The sequence below is a fragment of the Poromitra crassiceps genome, assembly GCF_964638095.1.
Source record: "Poromitra crassiceps genome assembly, chromosome: 10".
NCBI lineage: Eukaryota > Metazoa > Chordata > Actinopteri > Beryciformes > Melamphaidae > Poromitra > Poromitra crassiceps.
The window spans coordinates 45,598,695-45,624,050 of NC_139631.1; the positions used below are offsets into that span (position 1 = coordinate 45,598,695).

The 25,356-nt window shown below is 43.8% G+C and overlaps 1 protein-coding gene across 1 annotated transcript in view; it reads right to left on the minus strand.

The window, feature by feature from the left end:
• The window catches only part of hira (histone cell cycle regulator a), a 57,367-nt gene that overhangs the window by 30,256 nt on the left and 1,755 nt on the right, over positions 1 to 25,356 (minus strand). The window contains exons 2-11 of the mRNA XM_083645074.1: positions 24,922 to 24,984; positions 24,587 to 24,697; positions 22,267 to 22,357; positions 21,385 to 21,479; positions 21,004 to 21,260; positions 11,144 to 11,311; positions 10,741 to 10,854; positions 9,814 to 9,884; positions 9,481 to 9,586; positions 6,070 to 6,273 (exon numbers count right to left, since the gene is read on the minus strand). Coding sequence (XP_083501200.1) covers positions 6,070 to 6,273; positions 9,481 to 9,586; positions 9,814 to 9,884; positions 10,741 to 10,854; positions 11,144 to 11,311; positions 21,004 to 21,260; positions 21,385 to 21,479; positions 22,267 to 22,357; positions 24,587 to 24,697; positions 24,922 to 24,984 — 1,280 coding nt within the window. The remainder of the gene's footprint in view (positions 1 to 6,069; positions 6,274 to 9,480; positions 9,587 to 9,813; positions 9,885 to 10,740; positions 10,855 to 11,143; positions 11,312 to 21,003; positions 21,261 to 21,384; positions 21,480 to 22,266; positions 22,358 to 24,586; positions 24,698 to 24,921; positions 24,985 to 25,356) is intronic.

Genomic DNA, 25,356 nt, shown 5'->3' on the forward strand with positions numbered 1-25,356 from the left:
ACATTTTTCACGGCAGCCATGTTGTGTCTCAAACGCAGGGTAAACACAGACCAAGACACGATTGAGGGTTTCCAACTTCCAATCCATGTAGGTGTTCTAACACAGTGCTGGCCCCCTCATTAATGTTTTGGTTGCACCCGTGTTTACCCTGCCTTTAAAATACAAAATGGCTGCTGTGACTAAGGCCCATTGATTTCAAAAGTGCATTTCTCTCCCTCTCTCTCACTCAGACTTGACTTGTGAAAATCACATTGACGCCTGTGCGCACGCACTAGGGCTGTCCTCTAAAAGCACTAGGGCTGTCCTCTAAAAGCACTAGGGCTGTCCTCTAAAAGCACTAGGGCTGTCCTCTAAAAACACTAGGGCTGTCCTCTAAAAGCACTAGGGCTGTCCTCTAAAAGCACTAGGGCTGTCCTCTAAAAGCACTAGGGCTGTCCTCTAAAAGCACTAGGGCTGTCCTCTAAAAGCACTAGGGCTGTCCTCTAAAAGCACTAGGGCTGTCCTCTAAAATCACTACGGCTGTCCTCTAAAAGCACTAGGGCTGTCCTCTAAAAGCACTAGGGCTGTCCTCTAAAAGCACTAGGGCTGTCCTCTAAAAGCACTAGGGCTGTCCTCTAAAAGCACTAGGGCTGTCCTCTAAAAGCACTAGGGCTGTCCTCTAAAAGCACTAGGTCTGTCCTCTAAAAGCACTAGGGCTGTCCTCTAAAAGCACTAGGGCTGTCCTCTAAAAGCACTAGGTCTGTCCTCTAAAAGCACTAGGGCTGTCCTCTAAAAGCACTAGGTCTGTCCTCTAAAAGCACTAGGGCTGTCCTCTAAAAGCACTAGGGCTGTCCTCTAAAAGCACTAGGTCTGTCCTCTAAAAGCACTAGGTCTGTCCTCTAAAAGCACTAGGGCTGTCCTCTAAAAGCACTAGGGCTGTCCTCTAAAAGCACTAGGGCTGTCCTCTAAAAGTCAAATAGTCAAATCATCAGTCAAGAGACCCCTGAGTCAATGGAGATTCCTAAAGCGGCACCGGGCCCCGGACCGGTACCGGGGGGCGCAAAGCATTTGCTGCCGGGCCGCGAGAAAGCTATGATCAGGCAGGGAGCAAGAGAGAGAGAGAGAGACAGAGACAGAGAGCGAAAGAGAGAGAGAGCACTCGGCTTGCTCTCTCTACACACACACACACACACACACACACACACACACACACACAGAGGCAGCGTGAAATCGAAAGTAAAGACAGGAGCGCAAGCTAGAGCTGTGCATCTTCACTGATTTCACGATTCGATACGATTCGAATATACAAGTCTACGATTCGATTCGATTATACGATGGATCTTAAATCGATGCATCACTTTTTCCGCAATACATGATTTCTTTTTTCTCACTTTCTTTTTTCTCACTGTGTGGCTACTTTTAAAATAAAAGTGCATTTGGAATTGCATTGTATTATGATCCATAATTAAAATAAACAACTGCATGTACTTACATTCTATTTTATTTGATTATAAAAAAATAAATAAAAAAAAAATAAAAATAAAAATTTAATAATCGATTTTTGATATTTGTTAATCGATTCAGAATCGTCCTATTAAGCATCGCGATGCATCTCTGAATCGATTATTTTCGGCAGCTCTAGCGCAAGCACGCATTAAAGACTGGATCGATTAATTTGCACGTCGGGTTACAATGCACACCTCTTTTGTGTAGCCTAAGGCAGTGGTCCTCAACCACCAGGCCGCGGACCGGTACCGGGCCGCAACGCATTTGGTACCGGGCCCGGTCTAATTTTTTTTTTTTTTTTTTTTTTTTTACAAACATTTTTTTACAAACTACGAACATAAATAAACGTCACACTTGCAGGATGAAGCTATAGGCACGCTTCGACCCAAGCAGCCCAGCAGGCTGGTCCGGTGCTCTCAGGAAAGGGCAAGTCTTTACTTTTTGGATTTCATCCAAAGCGAAATCCAAAAAGTACTGTAGCACACGGATCAAGTGTAAATATAAACTTTTTATTGAACTAACGTTTCGACAGAGAGTGCGTCTTCATCAGAGTCCTGAATAACAATGACAATGTTATTTTATTTATTTTTTTCGTTTTTTCTCTTCAAGAAAACAATAATTAGTTAAATAAAAAGTGTCTATTTACACTTGATCCGTGTGCTACAGTACTTTGTGGATTTCATCGAAAGCCTCTGTTCATAAATAAACGTCAACTTGAAACTATGTTTCAACTACCACACAGCCTATAATATTATAGCCTATGTTTATTTATTTTTTATTTATTTATTTTTATTATTAAAATTGACAACTGGTCCGCAACTTTTTTCCATCTATCTACCGGTCCTTGGCACAAAAAGGTTGGGAACCCCTGGTCTAAGGTGTCTAATGACTAGTGAAGTCATAGTGTTGCAAACACATTTCTATGTTGTGGCCAACCACAATATGTAGGCTATCCATTTGAAGAAACAGTAGCATAAAATGTCTCACAGACATGAGAGAGAATCGCTTAATTTAATAAAAAGAAATATACGTGTCCTGCCTGTCTCATAATTCAGACAAATCCTTTATCCAACAGCCCGGCATCTGCAATTACATTCTTGCATGATCATACAGTCTCTTGTTGATTTTCAAATGCTCAAAAATATGTCCCCATCACTCTGTTGCATTGACTGTTAACACGTTCACTGCCGTTGACGAGATATCTCGTCTTAAAAAATCCAACGGTTGACTGCCGTTGACGAGATATCTCGTCTTAAAAAAAAAAAAAAAAAAAATTGACGGTGGGACGTGGATCTAACCCTTTTACGTCTCCTATACAAATATTGGAGGTATTGAATGTGTATAATCTATTTTACCGACCCACTGAGTGGCGACAGTGCTCTCCAGAGTAGAAAGAGCCGAGCCAAAACTGCAGGGGAAAGCGCGAGGAAACCATTCTCATACTGTAAAATGGATTGGCGAAAACGCTTTCGCTTTCGCGCTGACGCACAGCGGTGGCGCACAACGGTGGGGGGTTCCAAGAATAGACTGGGTGCACACTTTGAAACACGCAGCATAAATAAGCCCAGAATCGCAAGAGCTTCGTCAGAGCTCTCAACCGAAACCCCAAGAAACGAGCGAGCCCCATCCAGACTCGCCCCGACGAGGGGCAGCCAGGCAGCAGCCAGGCAGCAGCAACTCGCTTGTGACAGACCCGCTGCAGAGCCAAGGAGGGCGGAGGAGAACGCCCACGGAGGGAGGAGTTTGAAGGAGAGGGGGGTTTCCTGCTGTTATGGAGGAAATTACTGTTCAAAACTACCGTATTGTTTAGATGTCTGACGTCTTACTGATGCCAAAAATGAATGGTTAAAGTGACTGTTCTATCGAATTTCACAAAAAGCCGTTTATCTCAGCTTAAATTTTCAGACGCTGAAACCATGCTGTATTCAACTGCTAATGCTTACATAACTACTAACTCTACAAACTAACTCTTTTAGACAGAGAAAGCACACATTCTATTAGTTCTTTTGAGATATTTTGTGTTCACAAAATCCTAACAGAAAAGAATCCTCTGCTCTTGAAAGATGAGCCAGAATCCTCAAAAAAAAACCTTGGCAGAAGCTAACTACAGTATTGAAAAAACGGCTGGCAGTGAATGTGTTAATGTGGTCGAAACAATCACTGAAGATATTCTTATTTTGTATTTATTTGTATAGAATAGTCGAATATTCGTATTGGACAGTCGAGTCCGATCCGACTGGCAGAATCCTGAGATGAGGACAGCCCTAGCACACGCGCACGCACGCACGCACGCACGCACGCACGCACACACACACACACACACACACACACACACACACACACACACACACACACACACACACACAGACGCACACGCACACACACCACCTTGTGAACACTGAAGGAACATAAACACGTTCATTGTAAATCACGTGCGAATAATAGGCACACATTTGTTTTACACATGGCACATTGCGTTGATATTATGTAGGCTGCCTACAGTGTAGTAGACCCTGCCTACAGTGTAGTAGACCTTGCCTACAGAGTAGTAGACCCTGCCTACAGTGTAGTAGACCCTACCTACAGTGTAGTAGACCCTACCTACAGTGTAGTAGACCCTGCCTACAGTGTAGTAGACCCTGCCTACAGTGTAGTAGACCCTACCTACAGAGTAGTAGACCCTGCCTACAGTGTAGTAGACCCTACCTACAGAGTAGTAGACCCTACCTACAGTGTAGTAGACCCTGCCTACAGTGTAGTAGACCCTGCCTACAGTGTAGTAGACCCTACCTACAGTGTAGTAGACCCTACCTACAGTGTAGACCCTACCTACAGTGTAGTAGACCCTACCTACAGTTAGTAGACCCTGCCTACAGTGTAGTAGACCCTGCCTACAGTGTAGTAGACCCTGCCTACAGTGTAGTAGACCCTGCCTAGTGTAGTAGACCCTACCTACAGTGTAGTAGACCCTGTCTACAGTGTAGTAGACCCTGTCTACAGTGTAGTAGACCCTACCTACAGTGTAGTAGACCCTGCCTACACCGTCTGCTCACATGACTTTCTAGTTGGAGAAGGACCTGCTTGGTAGACGAGGACAGAGACGCGCTGATCGGTGGAATGATAGCAGGTCCCTCGCGCCGGTAACGGCAGTTGCAGTAACGTTACTTCACCAGGGTATATGCAGGAATCATTCAGTTAAATTCTATACCTTTTAAGACCTTTTTTAAGACTTTTTCCAAGACCTCAACGCCACTTTTGTCACATCAGCGATACAGGTGTAAATCACAAGTCTCATCACAATAGGATTTCGATTGAATTCAGGGGTCTGCGATCGATACGGGATATCACATTCTCATTTAACCCCATCAGCACAATAGCTACAACATTTAATACATCTCAAATAGCGATTAAGGCTTTTTAAGGGCCTGAATTTTCCTGAAATTGATTTCTCAACTTGTAATACTTTTCAAGACCCCGTGCTCGACCCTGGTATGTTGACGAGCAGCAATGCTTCGATGTTTCCCTCCTTTGCGCCTGGTGCTTTAATGCCGCCTCTCTCATGTTCAAAATACTGAACGTTTTGCCACAGACGACCTGCAGTTTGCTCATCTCAGGTGTTGGTCTGTTGCAGTTGCCCGTGACATGACGGCTACTTCTACATTAGCCAAGTGGTTAACGTTAGTCCCCGAGTTAATGGAGCTCTATAACAGGCACCCACTTCAGGTAACGTCAGTGAGCGCGTGCCTGCTTATATTGTGAACGTTACGTTATTTCTTAGCGCATTAATTATTTTAAACTCAGCGTAAATTAAAGTCATGAATATATAAATGAATATATAAATATGAAACATGAATATAAACATGAATATAAACATGAATATAAACATGAATATATAACAAATTTCCATGACTTTTCCAAAAGCTTTGTGATTTTATTTTTTCCTATAACTTTTCCAGGGCCTGGAAATTTTCCAGGTTCCAGGTTTTTCATGACCGTACGAACCCTGAAGATCCAATAGCATACATTTAGATTAATTTTGCTGAATAGCATCCTAATTCACTAGAATTCCCCTCCCTGTCATTCAGCCTGGCCCTCCTACTGATGCAGCCGTTGGAGAAAGTTCACTCCAGGCTCAGACTGATGCAGCCGTTGGAGAAAGTTCACTCCAGGCTCAGCTCATCCAACAGGGCCCTCATACACCTGCTCTACCACCTCAAAATGGCTGCTGTGAAAAGGGCCTATTGAGAGTTGATTTGAGTTTAGTTAAGTTGATGCCAGTGATGTCATCGGAAGACTTGTAATTATTATACAACCCAATGATTCAGTGCCTTCCGATGACATCACCGGTATCAACTCAACTCAAATCAAGTCTCAATAACTGTCAAAATAAATACATGCCTTCAAAACGGTTTACAGTTTTTGGATAGGTGTGAGATCATGTGCAAAATAAATCAGCATTGTTTTTCAGTGAAGTGTCCCTTTAACAACATTTGCTGCTTGGTGTATACAGTATGTACGTGAGTTCCAGACCTTACTGATGTCCTACGTTCATCACACTGTTGACTTTGGGTCTGGTGGACTCACCTTCCTGATGTCCTCCAGAGACTCTCCGTTCATCACACTGTTGAGTTTGGGCGTGGTGGACTCTGGGACCACAGCTGGGCCAGAGTTCTGCCTCTCCTGCTGGTACTTCAACATCTCCGGGTTCTCGATGATGGTGGTGGACAGCTGGGCCTCTGTGCTGGTGATGGCCAGACTCTTACCGTAGATGTTCTGGTGGATGGTGTTCTGCAGGAGAGAGAGAGAGAGAGAAAAGAGAGAGAGAGAGGGAGGGAGGGAGAGAGGCAGAGAGAGAGAGACGGAGAGGCTGACTTGGGGTTCGTGAAGTTGGGTGGGCTAGGGGTGGGGTGGGGAGGGTCGATAAAGTTGAATAAACTTTATAAATCACTTGATAAAGCGCGAAAGTTTGTGCATCACAATATTTTATTATATAAATTGTCAGGTGCATGCATCATTTATGAATGGTTTTCATTTGTATTGAGCCATTTCCACACATGAAGTCTGGACTGATTGGATCCGGGTCGGATTTATCGGATTCAAACCCAGGTCGGCCACGCAAAGGACCAGGTGAGCGACCGGGACGCCCGTTTTTCCCTTTGACGACAGCTTCAAGCACCAGTTTGGTGTCCTGATCAATTACTGAAACATGTAGAATCTAGGGCTGCACGAGATGCCAAAAACATCATGTTGCGATTGTACTGACAGATATTGCGATTTTCACACACACATAAAATAAAAAGCGAAACAAAAAAAAGTGATGTAATTTTTTCTGGGGTCTGTACCAAACAAGCATCTTCCATTACCTCTGGAGACTATGGGCCCTATCTTCAGCGTAAAGAACATTTCGGGGCCTAAAAACATGATGCTATCTTCCCGAGTCAGGCGCAAAGTGCGTTCTTTTGCGTTTAACGCCAGTTTAGCGCCTAAGGCCAGGGGGAAGATAGAGCCCTATAGCTATTTCCACACGTGAAGTCTGGACCATGCCCGGTAAATCAGGCCAGGGTATTTAGCGGGCTTACCCTTCCAGACATGAGGGATCGTTCTTTCTAAACATGAGGAAAAGGACCATGTTTTGTGGGGATGGGGCACTATGTGTGCTACACAGACTGAACTGCTGTGGCAGAGAGAGAGAGGCAGCGGGCCCTCTCTCTCTCGCTCTAATAATTGGTTCCTAAATAAATGTTTTTAATGCATTTATTCCTCTTATAGCTCTATAGTCGATCATTATTCCAATGTTCTCATTAAGAGATAGACTTTGCAGTGGGAATACGCCTACAGCCTATTTGTTCAGCATTCAACAGGCACGTCATTCTGGGCCAGCTTGGGACGCATTTGTTATTGAAACGCAGACAACCTGCACTCTCTGCATTTGTGGACACAAAAATGAGCCAATATTTCCTCGACATTGCTTTGATGAGAAAACAATGCAGCTTAAATCGTGTTTTAAGTAACGTCTCTCCCATCTGGCACCGCTGCATCAGGCTGTCCTCACTCGCTGATCAAAGCGAGTAGCCTACTAAACGCTGTTCGTCGGTTTGCTCATTTAATTATACGTGCGAACGATTACCGTAATTGATATACGTGTAACGTTAATAGCGGGCACTTATCACCCAATTAGGGATGTAACGATAACCGGTTTTAATGATAACCGTGATCGAATTCCTTACGATAACCGTACCGTTTCAAATTTTCATTGTCATTAAAACCGTGTTACCGTGATTACAGTGCTTTGAAAAACATGGTAAATACTGTCCATCATCAACCAAACTTGGCAACCGTCTCCCAGATGCAAACGTGCAGCCTTGGAGAAATGATTTCAGTGAGTGTATCAATCCTTTTTGGGTCTGAGTTTTCAATATAAAACGTGGCGAAATGATTTCTGTGAGTGTCTCAGTACTTTTTGAACATTTTCAGCACATTTTAACAAACCGTGATAATACTGATAAAGGTGCGTTCACACCGACCTATTAAAAGTTTTTCGCTGGCATCGAGTTTACATACAAAGTCAATGCAAATGAGCGGTTGAGCGTATATTCGCCCGGGAGAAAAATCGCTGGGCGTTCGAGCGACAGAGACAGAGCGAAAATTTGCTCGTTGCCCGAGATGAAATATCCCAACTTGAGCGAAATTATGCTGGCATCAGTCGCTCGCTGTTCAACGCTGATTGGCTGCCGTGTGAGAGCGAGTCAAGGATCACACTGGCTTGGAACAAACCGCTGGTTTATTGTGTGGCAACAAACCACATTGACAGCTGATTGACAGGCTGACAGCTGACATGAAGTGAAGTGACATTGCGTATATATATATATACTGTATACGCAATGTCTAGCCCCCAGATGTCCATCAATTCGTGTGCCTGTTGACGAGCGATTTAAACACAGCGACAGAGCGATTCCAAAGGGTTGAATCGAGCGACAGAGAGAAAAATAAATATCTCTGTGTGAACACAGCTTAACTGTGATAATTTTGGTCACTACTATAATCATGATATGAAATGTTCATATCATTCCATCTCTATAGCCTAATGCAGCATCATCTCAGTGTTGCATTTTCAAACTGACAGATGGAGGAAAAGAAACGATTCAACTTTGACTTTTTTACTCACCAATGTCGCTCTCTTACAAATAATCCAGCCACGTAACTACGTCCATTCATGAAATTATTCAATAGCACGGGGACATTAATGGTTTGTAAAAGTGCCATTTAACCACCCGCCCGCTCACAGCATGCTCTGGAACATGAGCTGGGAGCTACTAAACTACAGCTGCTCTGTCAGCGACGTGGACGTTGTACTAGAGGCTGGGGTGGTAATGTTCCGCACTCACGGGAGCGCACTCATACTGGATAAGTGTTGCTAAACATGCAGGCGGAGCCGGTAGCATCTGGGAATGTCCAGGAATTCACTGCATGTTTAGAAATGGCTTTAGTCAGTCTGCCTGCTTCACAATCCCATTTTGCTACAATAAAAATGACTGAAGTGAGATGGAAAGACAAGAAACTTTTTCACATTAGATAAAACAGATGTTGACTTTTTTTTTTCCTTTGGGGACATCATTTGCAGTTGAGAAAAGATAATAAATCACAATATTTATTTTTAAATCGCAATACTATTGTATCGTGACTTACATATCGTAATAATATCGTATTGTGGGGCCTCTGGTGATTCCCACCCCTAGTCTCCACAAGCTGTCATCTTGCTTGTGTGACTGTCTGACGGGAGGTTTGAGAGCCGCTGTCACAGCTGTCAATCATGACTTTTTATATCGTCAAATAACTATTTAAAAACAAACTTATCAGAACAATGAGCACTTCAACATATACATCAGTGTGATAACACCATATTTTTACACCAGTACTTGTACTTCAGTAAACTCTCAGCAGAGTAACAGACTACTTCTACTTGAGCAGGACATGTCGGTACTCTCTGGTCCTAACCTTCTCCTCCTCGTTAAGCGGGTCTCCCAGCTCGTCCAATGAGAAGTCTAGATAGGCCACTGTCCCATCCATAGAGCACACCAAGATCCCCAGGCCCGTCAGAGTCCTAGTACGCACGCACACGCACGCACGCACACACACATACACACAAGCACGCGCACGCACGCGCACACACACACACGCACACACGCACACACGCAGACACACACAGACGCACGCACGCACACACACACGCACGCACGCACAAAATTAAGTTCACTCATTGAATACTATATGGAGCATCACCGCTGCCTGTAACTGTTCAGTGGTTGGTAAAGTCTGTATGAAACTCACCAGGAAATGTCCATGATGGATTTATCAAAGAGGTCATGAATCACCACCAGGGGGCGCTTCAGAGAGGTCAGCTGGAGGACAGACAGACAGACTTAGTTATAGAGCCATTTGGAGTGGACGATGTCCGGCACTTCAAATTTGGCGATGTAGTTGGATCCTGGATCCATCCTGACAGTGAGTACGGGTCAGGTAACCTCACCCCATTGAAAGAGTTAGTTTATTTGTGTAAGATAACCTGTCTGTTGCTGGCGAAGCTTCAAAATACATGGAGGAGGCGTCCGGATCTTCCATATTTCTATGACAGCTGAACCGCTAGCTGTCACTTTCTGCAACCCGTTCGGCTCCGCCCACAAAATACGTAATCGCAGTTTACAAACATAAAAGCGTCTATAGTCTCTTTGTTAAATTCCGTTACTTTTATGAGGCTATTCCACAGCACAGAGAGAAACCTCCAGGTCCAACGTTGTTGTTCAGGTCAGAAGACAGAATAGGTTTCATGTGTAGGTCAGCAAGCATTACCAACATCAAAGATGTCATGGAGCAGAACAACAATACTCTGACAATATTACTGTGACCGCAAAATTGTTCAAATATTGCATTGTCTGTTCAATGGCTGTTTTTAAATCACTTTTTGGTAATGGATAAAAGTATAAATCGTGAGGGACAAAAGTTTGAACAAAATTGTCATGATAGCAAAAAGCAGGAAAATAAGGCCCAGGTTGGAAATAACCGGAATTATTCCTTCATGCTTTTTAATTCTGCATCCAACAGGTTTACATTTTCACAAATCATTTTGCACTTAGTACATTTATTATTATTATTATTTTTATCCAAACCTTATTCTGTCAAACTTCACTTGAGCTGTTTTGAAATATGCTGACTGTGTGGCACCAACGTACAAACTAAAGTCCTCAGAGAGTTTCTCACCCAGACGGAGAGAGAGCGGTCTTTGCTGCCGACGGCACAACAGCAGTACGGACAGCTGGGCTTCGGAGAGCTGCCGTTCTTCTGCTTCTTCTTAAAGATCTTTGGGTTGAATTTCTACAGACACACACACACACACACACACACACACACACACACACACACACACACACACACACAGACAGACAGACAGACAGACAGACAGACACACACACAAACAAACAGAGACAGACAGACAGACAAAGACAGATCAGTGTACAGCACTTTACACAGAAAGAGTATGAGTTTTATGGTAATACGGTGACATTAATGATACTAATTAGCTTAATAAGCGTCTAAGCAGCACAAGTCATTGCGGGTCAGATGGACTAAGCAGCACAAGTCATTGCGGGTCAGATGGACTCACCACCACGGTGACGGCTTTACGGTGGCCCACAAAGTCCATGTTGGTCTTCCAGCCGTCCCGCTCCACGATCTGAGCGGTGGGGCCTGAGTTGTTCATGGCGTGAGCCGACACCAGATACTGACCGTCTGGAGACCACGACAGACGCAACACGTGGGTCGTCCCACCACACTGAGAGAGGGAGAGAGAGAAAGAGAGAGAGAGAGGGGCAGGGAGAGAGAGAGAGAGAGAGAGAGGGGGGCAGGGAGAGACAGAGAGAGAGTTAGGCAGGGAGAGAGAGAGAGAGAGAGAGAGAGGGGCAGGGAGAGAGAGAGAGAGAGAGAGAGAGAGGGGGGCAGGGAGAGACAGAGAGAGAGTTAGGCAGGGAGAGCGAGAGAGACAGAGAGAGGGGGGCAGAGAGAGAGAGAGTAGGGCTGGGTATTGACAAGGACCTCATGATACGATTGTATCACGATACATTGCGATACAATACATATTGCGATATATTGCAATACTCTACATAATTTACTGAAAATTAGATTTGCTGTGTATTACCCAGGTAGTGTAATAATATGTATGTCACTTTATATTGATAACTTAGTGGACAAATTGAGTCAAAACTACCGAGTGTTGAGTGTGTTACAGAACGCACTGAAATAAAAAAGTATTTTTATTGTGTCACTGAACACATGGCTGTGCAAAAAAATCGAGATGGCGATATATCACGATATTTTTCTGAAATATCGATACAGTATTGCGGAAAAAGATATCGCGATATATTGCCGTATCGATTTTATTGCAGAGCCCTAAGAGAGAGGTGGGGAGAGAGTAGAGCTGCCGAAAATAATCGATTCAGAGTGCATCGCGATGCTTAATAGGACGATTCTGAATCGATTAACAAATATCAAAAATCGATTATAAAAAAAAAAAAAAAAAAATTAATAATCAAATAAAATAGAATGTAAGTACATGCAGTTGTTTATTTTAATTATGGATCATAATACAATGCAATTCCAAATGCACTTTTATTTTAAAAGTAGCCACACAGTGAGAAAAAAGAAAGTGAGAAAAAATAAATCATGTATTGCGGAAAAAGTGATGCATCGATTTAACACGTTGAGTGCCATGGACGAGATATCTCGGCTTACATGATCCAACCGTTAAGTGCCAAGGACGAGATATCTCGGCTTACATAAACATTTTTTTTTTTTGACGGTGGGACATCGATCAACCCCTTTTACGTCTCCTATAGCAGAATTGGAGGAAGAGAATGTGTATAATCTATTTTACCGACCAGTTAAGTGGGGACAGTGCTCTCCAGACAGAGAGGAATCCGAGCAAAAAACAGCCCCCGCGGGAGAAAGCCATTCTAATTTTCAAGGAAATAGCTGGGCGAAAACGCTTTCGCTTTCACACACACACACACACACACACGCGCGCGCGCACACACACACACTCGAGTACCTTTGAGCATAAATAAGACCAGAATCGCAAAAGCTTCTTCAAAGCTCTCAGCCGACACCTCAAGAAACGAACGAGCCAGTTTGACAGTCCAGACTGCCCGAGAGCGGCCGCGGAGCCTCCTCCCTCCGCAGCACAGACGGAGGGAGGAGTTTGGAGACACACACACACACACACACACACACACACACACACACACACACAATACAGTATACAGTAGGGGTGTCACAATATATCGTCCCACGAAATTTCGCGATAGTAAAACGTCACGATATGTATCGTTGAGATGAAATCTCATATCGTGAATTTTTTTTTTTTTTCCAAAAGTAGACAAAGAAACGTCTTTGTTTGTTGAAGTTTAATGTGTGGAAAGTAGTTCAGTTGAACAAGTCTCTGAAGAGACACATGAGAAGTTATACAGGAGAGAAACCATTCAATTGAGTTTCTGGCAAAACTGTTTACTTGACAGGAAAAACTGAAGATGCATAAAAAATAGACTAAGAAAAGTCTTGTTGTTTGAGTTTGAAGAAAAACTGAAGATGCATAATGAGAATTTATACTGCTGAGAAACCTTTTAGTTCAAAGTAAATCTAAGTGACGGTGTAACTCATTCTATTTCAAGATAAGCCTTATCTCCAATCTCATGTTTTTTCTAGTTGTTATTGTAATAACAATTTCCCACAACAGCATGTTTTGTATTTGTGCATTTCAAATAAAATACTACTTTTCCAGTCATATATTGTCATTATTCAAGTTTAAAAAAAGATTGTTAAAATCGTATCGTATCGTTATCGTGAACCCAGTATCGTGATACGTATCGTATCGTGAACTGAGTGTATCGTGACACCCCTAGTATACAGACTTGCCCAAGGGCACCCATAATAGTCCAGGCAAAGTAACTCATTTTGGAACCAAAAAACAAACTAATTGTAAAATAATTTTTTGCAGCTTAGATCATTTCTATGAGGTGTCCAGAACAACATACTAAAAGTCCTAAGAAATCCTAGTTGAGGAAATATGTTTAATTCTCATCAATCCAAGATGTGTGCCAGTAAGGCCAGACAACAATACACCCCAATGGGGCAATTTTCTTCCTTTACTCCTATCAAAATAAAACTTTATACAATGAAAGTATCCATGAAAAGTAACATTTTTTGTATTACAAGTTTCTTTGAAAATGAATTTGAATATGCAAATGAGCTATAAACTAGGCCTAATTGACTTGTCCAATAAGCCATAAAGTCACAAGTAAAACAGGGGCCAAATAACTAACACATTCATGTCTATTCAGTAAGTTAACCTATGCATAAACAAGATAAATTTGAAGTCACTTGCCACACTTACCTGGGTCACTTGCCACAAAAAGACTTATATTGACCTTAAGAATTGATTGCACAATCTTGCCTCCAGTTGCTTTCTAAATTATTATTTTTTATTTGCGAACAAGCCTAACCAGATAGAAATGTCTAGTTAGAGGGAGGTACGGTGGTGCAGTGGTAAGCACTATCGCCTCACAGCTCATAGGTCGTGGGTTCGATTCCCACCTGGGGACGAGGTGAACGCTGAAGGAATGCGTGCCCGTCCGCATGTCCTCGAGTGCCCACCGCCCGGGTGGGGTCGGCAAAAGGGCCTTTCTGTGTGGAGTTTGCATGTTCTCCCCGTGCCTCCCGGGGGTTTTCTTCATATAGGAACCCCCTTCACAAAAACATGCAATATCCTGGTTGCTAATGTGGTTCCTCCTCTGGTCATTAAGGGCGCCTGTTCAGATGGAGGGGAAGTGGTTGGAATAGCGTGAACCTCCGACGTGCTATGTCCTACCGGTGAAGCTTCCTCTGTCAGGTGAAAAGAAGCGGCTGACTGACTGCCCATGTCTCGGAGGAAGCATGGAGCCAGTCTCGGCTCTCCCCAGATCGGCAGAGGATGGAGTAGCAACCAGGATTGAGAAATCAAATGAGCACTAATGGGGGATAAAATGGGATAAAAAATTGGCCGGGGGGGGAAAGAAGTCTAGTTAGAAAGGAGTTGGTAACTTAAAATGTTCCGATTGGGTTTCTAGCCTAGATATTGCTGTTGCTAGCTTCTCATAACACTGCAAAGCTACTTTACAAACGGTGGAAGTCTGATGTGTGGCCCGCCTGGTCTGAAATACTTGCTTACTACAAAAACAGAAGCAGTTTTGGTGTCTGGCAAAATTATTTAAAGAGCTGGAATGTCTGGAAAGTGTGTCTATCTGGTTTTTCATCTGTCTTCTATGTGAGAGTGAATCGTTTAGTTGGTAAGAATGACTTCTGCCTGTTATCTCGTAATCTTACCAACAATACCAATTATTTGTAAATCTACCAGCCCAAAATGTAATCTCACCACGTTACTAATGACTAAGATGGCTATTCTGACTTTCTGTCATGTCATTAGGTTAGGCTTGTTCGCAAATAAAAAATAATAATTTAGAAAGCAACTGGAGGCAAGATTGTGCAATCAATTCTTAAGGTCAATATAAGTCTTTTTGTGGCAAGTGACCCAGGTAAGTGTGGCAAGTGACTTCAAATTTATCTTGTTTATGCATAGGTTAACTTACTGAATAGACATGAATGTGTTAGTTATTTGGCCCCTGTTTTACTTGTGACTTTATGGCTTATTGGACAAGTCAATTAGGCCTAGTGTTGAGCTCATTTGCATATTTAAAATAGATTTTTCCAAGAAACTTGTAAAACAAAAAAGTTCCTTTTCATGTATACTTTCACTGTTTGAGGTTTGATTGTGATAGGCTTCATTTTTTCCTTTACTCCTATGCGGGTATATTTTGGGTAGCCTATATTCGATTAGTGTATAGCTCATTTGTAGGGGTGTCACGATACACTCAGTTCACGATACGATACGTATCACGATACTGGGTTCACGATAACGATACGATACGATACGATTTTAACAATATTTTTTTAAACTTGAATAATGACAATATATGACTGGAAAAGTAGTATTTTATTTGAAATGCACAAATACAAAACATGCTGTTGTGGGAAATTGTTATTACAATAACAACTAGAAAAAACATGAGATTGGAGATAAGGCTTATCTTGAAATAGAATGAGTTACACCGTCACTTAGATTTACTTTGAACTAAAAGGTTTCTCAGCAGTATAAATTCTCATTATGCATCTTCAGTTTTTCTTCAAACTCAAACAACAAGACTTTTCTTAGTCTATTTTTTATGCATCTTCAGTTTTTCCTGTCAAGTAAACAGTTTTTCCAGAAACTCAATTGAATGGTTTCTCTCCTGTATAACTTCTCATGTGTCTCTTCAGAGACTTGTTCAACTGAACTACTTTCCACACATTGAACTTCAACAAACAAAGACGTTTCTTTGTCTACTTTTGGAAAAAAAAAAAAAAAAAAAAAAAAAAATTTTTTTTTTTTTTTCACGATATGAGATTTCATCTCAACGATACATATCGTGACGTTTTACTATCGCGAAATTTCGTGGGACGATATATTGTGACACCCCTACTCATTTGCATATTCAAATTCATTTTCAAAGAAACTTGTAATACAAAAAATGTTACTTTTCATGGATACTTTCATTGTATAAAGTTTTATTTTGATAGGAGTAAAGGAAAAAAATAGCCCTATTGGGGTGTATTGTTGTCTGGCCTTACTGGCACACATCTTGGATTGATGAGAATTAAACATATTTCCTCAACTAGGATTTCTTAGGACTTTTAGTATGTTGTTCTGGACACCTCATAGAAATGATCTAAGCTGCAAAAAATTATTTTACAATTAGTTTGTCATAAAACGCTACTTTGCCTGGACTATAATCACAGGCACGTGAGGTGGTTCTAAAAATCCATTTATCTCTAAACTCTCTGAAAATCTCTGAAACCATGCTGTACTCAACGGCTAATATCTACATAACTACCAACTCTGCAAACTAACTCTTTTAGACAGAGAAAGCACACATTCTATTAGTACTTTTGTGAACTTCGTGTTCACAAACTCCAAGCAGAAAAGAATCCTCGGCTCTTGTAAAATGAGCCAGAATCCTCAAAAAACGGCCTGGCACAAGCTACCTACAGCATTGAAAAAAGGGCTGGCACTCAATGTGTTAAGATGCATCGTGATGCATCGGAGATGCATCGAGATGCATCGTATAATCGAATCGAATCGAATCGTAGACTTGTATAATCGAATCGTATCGAATCGTGAGATCAGCGAAGATGCACAGCTCTAGGAGAGAGCAAGCGAGAGACAGAGAGAGAGGGGGGGGATACGTCTGTTTTAACTAGGGATGGGCAACGGATTTTCAAATAATCGTTTTTATTATCAAGATCGACTTTTATTACTGAAAGTCGAAAATCGTTTATTGACAATCTTGTCTTAAAAAGTACGTTTTCCATTGTTTTTACCGGCGCCTGTCTCTTTAAGTTTGTATGCAAGCAGCATTAGCGACAGTAGCTCCCAGCAGCTCCTTGATAGAAACAGTAGAAAGTAGAAATGGTGTCTACATTACAGCAACACTCAGCCACAAGGAAAAGGTTTCAAGGCTTTTTACTGCATGAAGAAATGCTGGTATTCTGTCTACTGTTCCCTGAGCCATCTCGGCTTCGTTCGGGAACCTAAGATAACGTGGCTAACGTAGTCTGGGTCTGAGTGCCAAAGTCACCCCCTCTTCCTCTCCATGGGATTTCATCGGCCATTCATTTTTCCGTAGACCTTGTGTAAAATGCTATTGTAAAATAGTTTTACTTGGTCAACCCAAGTGATTCAACTATACTTAGAATTAGGGATGTGCCGATGTGAAAATGTTGGCCGATACTGATAACAACATTGCTGTTATGGCCGATACCCGATATATATCGATCAGGGCTGTAGTGGTGGCTAAACACACGTAAACGCCGTTTAGGTACCTTTTTCAATGCTCTGCAGAGTTTAGGCACCTTTTAAGATAGTTTACTCACATTTTTAAATCGTTTATGCACTTATTATTGCACGAGTTTTGAAAAGTTTGAGTAAACTCTGTTGATGCTAAGACCACGCCAAGCACGTCACACACCAAAACAAAAGAAAAAAGATGACACATGGCACTGACCAGGAGCTCCGGGAACCATAGCCTACTAGTTGGTGCGCTCCGCGCGAAAGGTTCACGGCCCCGGTTACGTTGGTGCCTTTCTCGAGCTGTGCTTGCCTGGCCAGACAGCGCTCCCCTCAAACAACTTGACGGTGCCATTGTGCCAGCGATGCGCAATGCGCATTTGGAGACCAGCTCGTGGTGAGCTGAACGTAGGTTGGTTAAAAATGTGTGTCAGGAGTGGAGAAAATCATATAGGCCTACCGTTTTACAACTGAAGAGTGAATCACTGGTGTAAGATTGATGATTTCTTACACCAGATGATTTCCCTCTGATCAAGTCACGTTTGTAACATTAGGTGCGACTTGAATAGTCCAGGTGCTACTGTATAAAGCCAATACGACCATGTTGAAAACTATCTAGAAACATACTGGTGGCGAGATCTGTACCCCTGGCCTGGCTGCCGGGCAAATTCACAAAATGTTTTATTATTCGCGAAACGCCGAGGACGAACTACGGCATGCAGGTGATTTTCTTCTTCACGCAATTAAGACAACGTGACCATTTCTGACGCAGAAGAAGCAGAATGGACATTCATCCGTTTTTCACAAATAACCCAAAAAAACGAAGAATATAGGTTGCAAATGGTAAATTGCTTGTTAAATCAGTTAGTCAGATTATGCCTGACATTATTGTTGTCAAGTAGCAATGGTTGAAGCTTGATGTGCTGAGCTCAATCAAGCTAATGTTATTAATTTGCACTGCTCTGCTGACATCATTAAGCATTGATTAACTGAATGGTATTGCTGTTACTTTGAACATCCATTTGCAATGATTCTGGCTGGATATTAACTATTGTAAATTTGTCACAATGAATGCAATTTGTGTACAATGTGTAAATACATTTTATATTGATTGTTTAGGACTAATTATTTGTAAAGTCACAACACATTAGAGATGTGCGTAGTTCTTCATAGATTTAGCCTCTTCATTTTGCTCTCAAATGCACCAGGTTGACGAATTTTACTTGTACAACATTTTCTTCCGGGGGAGAATCCCCCCGGACCCCCCTTGAAGGTCCAAGGCCCATCCCATAGCCAGCTACTTTTCCTATCTGACTGGCTACTCAGAAATGTGGGGAACCCCCCGATATACCTTATAGGGCTATATGATTCAGAGTTGTTCTACTCTCATATTTTGTCTTATATATCGGTCACGCCGGTGCCGTGTGAGAAAGCTGCATCAAAAGTATAGTTTACCCACTTTTTTTTACCACTACAGCACTGATATCGATGTCGATATGATTTGTATAAAACACATTTCTATGATAATCAAATTTTGTACATACTGAAAAACACATGTAAACACTGTGTATTTGAAAAAGTTTTGTATTTCTTTATTTCAAAAACATTTGGAAAATCCCGTTAATAATAGATTTACCACATTTTTCCTCTCAATGGGAACATTTTGGCTGATACCAATAACCGATATTAACATTGCAACATCTGACCGATGCCGATATGTTAAAAAATGACTAACATCGGCGATACCGATATGATTGCCGATATATCGTGCATCTCTACTTTTTGCACTTTTTGCATTTATTTAACACGTTCACTGCCAATGGCGAGTTGACTCGTCAAAAAAATTCCAACGGTTCACTGCCAATGGCGAGTTGAGACGTCAAAAAAAAAAAAAAAAAAATTTTGACGGTGCTACGTGGATCAATGCCCCCCACGTCTCCTATAAACATATTGGAGCGACCGAACGTGTACAACCCATTCCACCGACCCACTAAGTGGCAACAGTGCTCTCCATTCTAGAGGAAGGCAAGCAAAAAGCACTGTGAGGAAGCCATTCTCATGAAAATGGATTGGCGAAAACGCTTTCGCGCTTGGGAGCTGGCGGTGGGGTTTTGCAAATTTGCATAATAGATTACGGGTGGAACACACTTTGAAACACGCAGCATAAATAAGACCAGAATCGCAAAAGCTTCATCAAAGCTCTCAGAACCCCAAGAAACGAGCGAGCCCATCCATCCAGACTTGCCCAGCGGCCGCCAGGCAGACAGGCAGACAGGCACAGCAGCAGCACAGACAAGCAGCAGCAGCAGCAGCAGCACACCGAGAGCGGAGTACGCCTCAAGATTGGAAGAAGGGGATCGCAAAGGAATTTCTCTCCCGTGTCCAACCCCCCGCCCTCGCCTCTCCTCTCCTCTTCCCCGCTCCTGCGATTCCCCTCTTTTTTTAGGGTCCGTGAGGCAACAGAAACTCGCCTGTGACCTACGGAGGGAGGAGTTTGAAGGAGACACACACACACACGCCGAGAGGGGGCCGCCAGGGAGAGAGGCTGCTCACTGCAGACAGGCAGTAGAAACTCGCTTGTGACAAACGCTGCTGAAAGCCACCAGACATGCCCACGGAGGGAGGAGTTTGAAGGAGAGGGCGTCAGAACTATATTGTTTTTGATGTCTGATCTCTCACTGATGCCAAAAATAAATGGTTAAAGTGACTGTTCTGCCTGTTTGATTGAATTTCACAAAACTGCGATTATCTCAGCTTTCAGTCTCAGACGCTGAAACCATGCTGTACTCAACGGCTAATATCTACATAACTACTAACTCTACAAACTAACTCTTTTAGACAGAGAAAGCACACATTCTATTAGTACTTTTGTGAAGTTTGTGTTCACAAAGTCCAAGCAGAAAAGAATCCTCGGCTCTTGTAAAATGAGCCAGAATCCTCAAAAAAACCCTCTGGCAGAAGCTAACTACAGTAAAAAAAAAAACGGCTGGCAGTGAATGTGTTAATATAATAAAATCGCGCATAGCTCTCCAAATTGTGTTCATATACACCGCCACACGGGTTGCCTCAGGGTAACTGCAGAGTGTTTCCCCTACCATTCTACAGGTCTGGCGGGCGCGCCAGGCCAACGGCGCGGCGCCCCGCCAGGCCAGAAAAAAAAAAGAAAAAAAGAAAAAAAAATCTGCTTCCCCCAAAATTTCAATAAACCTTTGTGGCATATTATTACAATACAACAATACTGTTATTGACAGTGCTGACAGTAATAGAGATGCCAAATCATTCAAAACAATAAGCATTTTGCTTTTAGGAGCATTGCGCCAGCGTGCAGCGCTGTTCCAAAACATGTCAACGTGTGTCGTTGCCTGGGAAACGCACAAGTTTAGCGTCGCCAGCGACGGCCCCCACCGTTGCGATCGGGTTACATTTCGAAATCCCTCCAGGCCTGAAAATGTTTCTGGGGGAAACACTAAGGCATGTTTGAAAGGGGCTATACTGTAGTAACTAGTGAGAGTGTACCTCTAGTAGTATGTTAGTAGTAACTAGTGAGAGTGTACCTCGCTGAAGGGCTTGGTGATGTTGGTCTCCAGCTGCCAGTCCATGGTCCTCCACACTTTGAGGCTGTGGTCGTCGGCCTGGGAGGCGATGTACTTCCCCACGGGGTCCCAGGTCAGGCCCTTCACCAGGCCCGTGTGGCCCCGCAGCACCATCACCAGCTCAGGGAACTTACGGGCGTTCCAGATCACGATGGTGTTGTCCACGCTGCACGACGCCAGCCACACGTCATGAGGGGACCAGGCTACGTCCATCACATCTGATGCACGCACGCGCACGGACGCACACACACACACACACGTTAGGAGAAAGTTTATGGTTAGGGTATATGTGTGTGTGTGTGTGTGTGTGTGTGTGTGTGTGTGTGTGTGTGTGTGTCCTACCTCCTGTGTGGTTCCTCAGTATGGTAACACACCTCCACTGCTCCACGTTCACCAGCTTACTGCTGGAGCCAAACACTGTGCTGGGACCGATTAACCTGCGCACATTGTAAGGAGTTATTTATGTCCACATGAATACCAGCATACAGAGGACATAAACATTATGCATGTCCTCAGACATTAGGAGCCAGTCAGTTACTTAAGTGCCTAACTGACAACCACATTGTTGCATAGCATACCTGTACACCTAGGATGAGAATAAGGTGGAAAGATCAAACGATAACAGACAGTATCCACTCCACAGACACCACCAACTACCAGCTTTGGTTGTCCCAAGTGTTCTATCTCTTTGTGTCTGTGTGTGTGTGTGTGTGTGTGTGTGTGTGTGTGTGTGTGTGTGTGTGTTACAATCGTTTAATCACAGTTAAGAATTTGATCAATCAAACATATATTAACCGATTAATCCACTATGTGTGTTTTTTTATTATTATGAAACGATTCAACACCACAAATGTAACTTTCACTGCTCATACAGAGGAAGAAGAAAGCCAAGCAAGCTGGCAAAAAGTCCAGTGTGGGAGAATTACAGCCCAAAAAGACGACAGTATTCATTGTAAACATGGTAATGCAATGTTGAAATCCAGCACGTCTACACGCACAATGACAGCTAATGCAGGAAGTTTGCTTGGTTGATTAACTTGTTGAGTCGGCCTAAAGACAGGTGTTTTTACACCTGACCCACATTTTGTATTTTGCTATTTTGCATGTGAAAATCTGCATTTTATATCATGTTTAATCAATCGTTAACATGATCAATTATGGATTAAGGGAACTGATTAAAATGTGTATCCCGTGTGTGCGTGTGTGTGTGTGTGTGTTACATACGCGGCTCTCTTCCACACCATGACCAGCTTGTCGTCTCCTCCTGAAGCGAGGTACAGGCCGTTGTTGGACCAGCGGACACAGTTCACACAAGCTGCAGACAAACACCAGCAGCTGTTCATATCATGGCCGGGCTAATAGTAATAATAATAATAGTCAGCAGTGTAAGACGTCGCCTTGTTACAGCTGATCTCTGAGATCTTTGTTGTTTTATTTTGCAGCACTTGGAGTGTTTGTTCATAAAAGTGTTGCACACAAACACCTTTTATTTCAAGCTTTATTTTCCCAGGGAATCCTCACTGATCACAAATACTTAATATACTATATACTTAAATACTATTAGTGGATGGATGCAGTAGTATTAGTAGTAGTAGCAGCAGCAGGAGCAGTAGTTCAATCAACCGATAATTAGTTAATCAATCATAAATCAATCAATCGACACAACTTTTCTCATTTTTATAAACATGAATAAAAATGGCAACAAAGAGAGGCTACAGGGCGGGCTGGTTACCTAGGTGATTAGGGTTAGGGTTAGGGTTAGGGGCTACGGGGCGGGCTGGTTACCTAGGTGATTAGGGTTAGGGTTAGGGTTAGGGGCTACGGGGCGGGCTGGTTACCTAGGTGATTAGGGTTAGGGTTAGGGGCTACGGGGCGGGCTGGTTACCTAGGTGATTAGGGTTAGGGTTAGGGGCTACGGGGCGGGCTGGTTACCTAGGTGATTAGGGTTAGGGTTAGGGTTAGGGGCTACGGGGTGGGCTGGTTACCTAGGTGATTAGGGTTAGGGTTAGGGTTAGGGGCTACGGGGTGGGCTGGTTACCTAGGTGATTAGGGTTAGGGTTAGGGGCTACGGGGCGGGCTGGTTACCTAGGTGATTAGGGTTAGGGTTAGGGTTAGGGGCTACGGGGCGGGCTGGTTACCTAGGTGATTAGGGTTAGGGTTAGGGGCTACGGGGCGGGCTGGTTACCTAGGTGATTAGGGTTAGGGTTAGGGGCTACGGGGCGGGCTGGTTACCTAGGTGATTAGGGTTAGGGTTAGGGGCTACGGGGTGGGCTGGTTACCTAGGTGATTAGGGTTAGGGTTAGGGTTAGGGGCTACGGGGTGGGCTGGTTACCTAGGTGATTAGGGTTAGGGTTAGGGTTAGGGGCTACGGGGCGGGCTGGTTACCTAGGTGATTAGGGTTAGGGTTAGGGGCTACGGGGCGGGCTGGTTACCTAGGTGATTAGGGTTAGGGTTAGGGTTAGGGGCTACGGGGTGGGCTGGTTACCTAGGTGATTAGGGTTAGGGTTAGGGTTAGGGGCTACGGGGCGGGCTGGTTACCTAGGTGATTAGGGTTAGGGTTAGGGGCTACGGGGTGGGCTGGTTACCTAGGTGATTAGGGTTAGGGTTAGAGGCTACGGGGTGGGCTGGTTACCTAGGTGATTAGGGTTAGGGTTAGGGTTAGGGGCTACGGGGCGGGCTGGTTACCTAGGTGATTAGGGTTAGGGTTAGGGGCTACGGGGCGGGCTGGTTACCTAGGTGATTAGGGTTAGGGTTAGGGTTAGGGGCTACGGGGTGGGCTGGTTACCTAGGTGATTAGGGTTAGGGTTAGGGTTAGGGGCTACGGGGCGGGCTGGTTACCTAGGTGATTAGGGTTAGGGTTAGGGTTAGGGGCTACGGGGTGGGCTGGTTACCTAGGTGATTAGGGTTAGGGTTAGGGGCTACGGGGCGGGCTGGTTACCTAGGTGATTAGGGTTAGGGTTAGGGGCTACGGGGTGGGCTGGTTACCTAGGTGATTAGGGTTAGGGTTAGAGGCTACGGGGTGGGCTGGTTACCTAGGTGATTAGGGTTAGGGTTAGAGGCTACGGGGTGGGCTGGTTACCTAGGTGATTAGGGTTAGGGTTAGAGGCTACGGGGTGGGCTGGTTACCTAGGTGATTAGGGTTAGGGTTAGGGTTAGGGGCTACAGGGTGGGCTGGTTACCTAGGTGATTAGGGTTAGGGTTAGGGTTAGGGGCTACAGGGTGGGCTGGTTACCTAGGTGATTGGGGTTAGGGTTAGGGTTAGGGGCTACAGGGTGGGCTGGTTACCTAGGTGATTAGGGTTAGGGTTAGGGTTAGGGGCTACAGGGTGGGCTGGTTACCTAGGTGATTGGGGTTAGGGTTAGGGTTAGGGGCTACAGGGTGGGCTGGTTACCTAGGTGATTAGGGTTAGGGTTAGGGTTAGGGGCTACAGGGTGGGCTGGTTACCTAGGTGATTAGGGTTAGGGTTAGGGGCTACAGGGTGGGCTGGTTACCTAGGTGATTAGGGTTAGGGTTAGGGTTAGGGGCTACAGGGTGGGCTGGTTACCTAGGTGATTGTCCAGCTGGCAAAGCATCTTGGGAATGTTCTCGTTCTTCTCGTCCTCCTCCCGCAGGACCGGCGCCATGTTCCAGATCATCACCTTCCCCGAATCCTCCCCTGAAAACAAAAAAACATCCGTTTGCTTTTTTATGGAGCTATTAGCAGTTGTTTGGTTCCTTTTTATTTCGACACGAGGACATCCTGAGAGGAATGTTTTGGTGGTACTGTAACAGTCATCTCTAATCTGTCGCAGGGACACATACAACACGGCCTGATGTGAATCCAGGCCAGAGGTGGAGGACTTACATGATATGATGTAAAATACACAGTGTCTGTCTTACCTTGCCCACCGGTGGCAAATTTAGTCCCATCAGGATGGATGTCAACCGAAAATATTGGTTTGCCTGCAAAACAGAATGCAACTGTCATTGTGTATATAAAACAAATGTGTTAACAGTTAGAGTTTTAATAGTTTGCCATAATATAATAGATAGATAGATAGATAGATAGATAGATAGATAGATAGATAGATAGATAGATAGATAGATAGATAGATTTAACACATTTAACAAATTCCATGGCTTCTCCCAGTAGACCGGGGAACCCTTTCAGAGTACAACACAAACTGTCTATTTTGCTGCAACTCGACAGTGCTGCTTAATCCAGGAGATGTCGGGACTCTCGGCTCTGGATCAAACCATCGCGTCACTAGCAATGCCACCATTGTCAAGGGATATGATTAGCTGTGTGTGAGTGGGGGCGGGTCATGGGGCGGG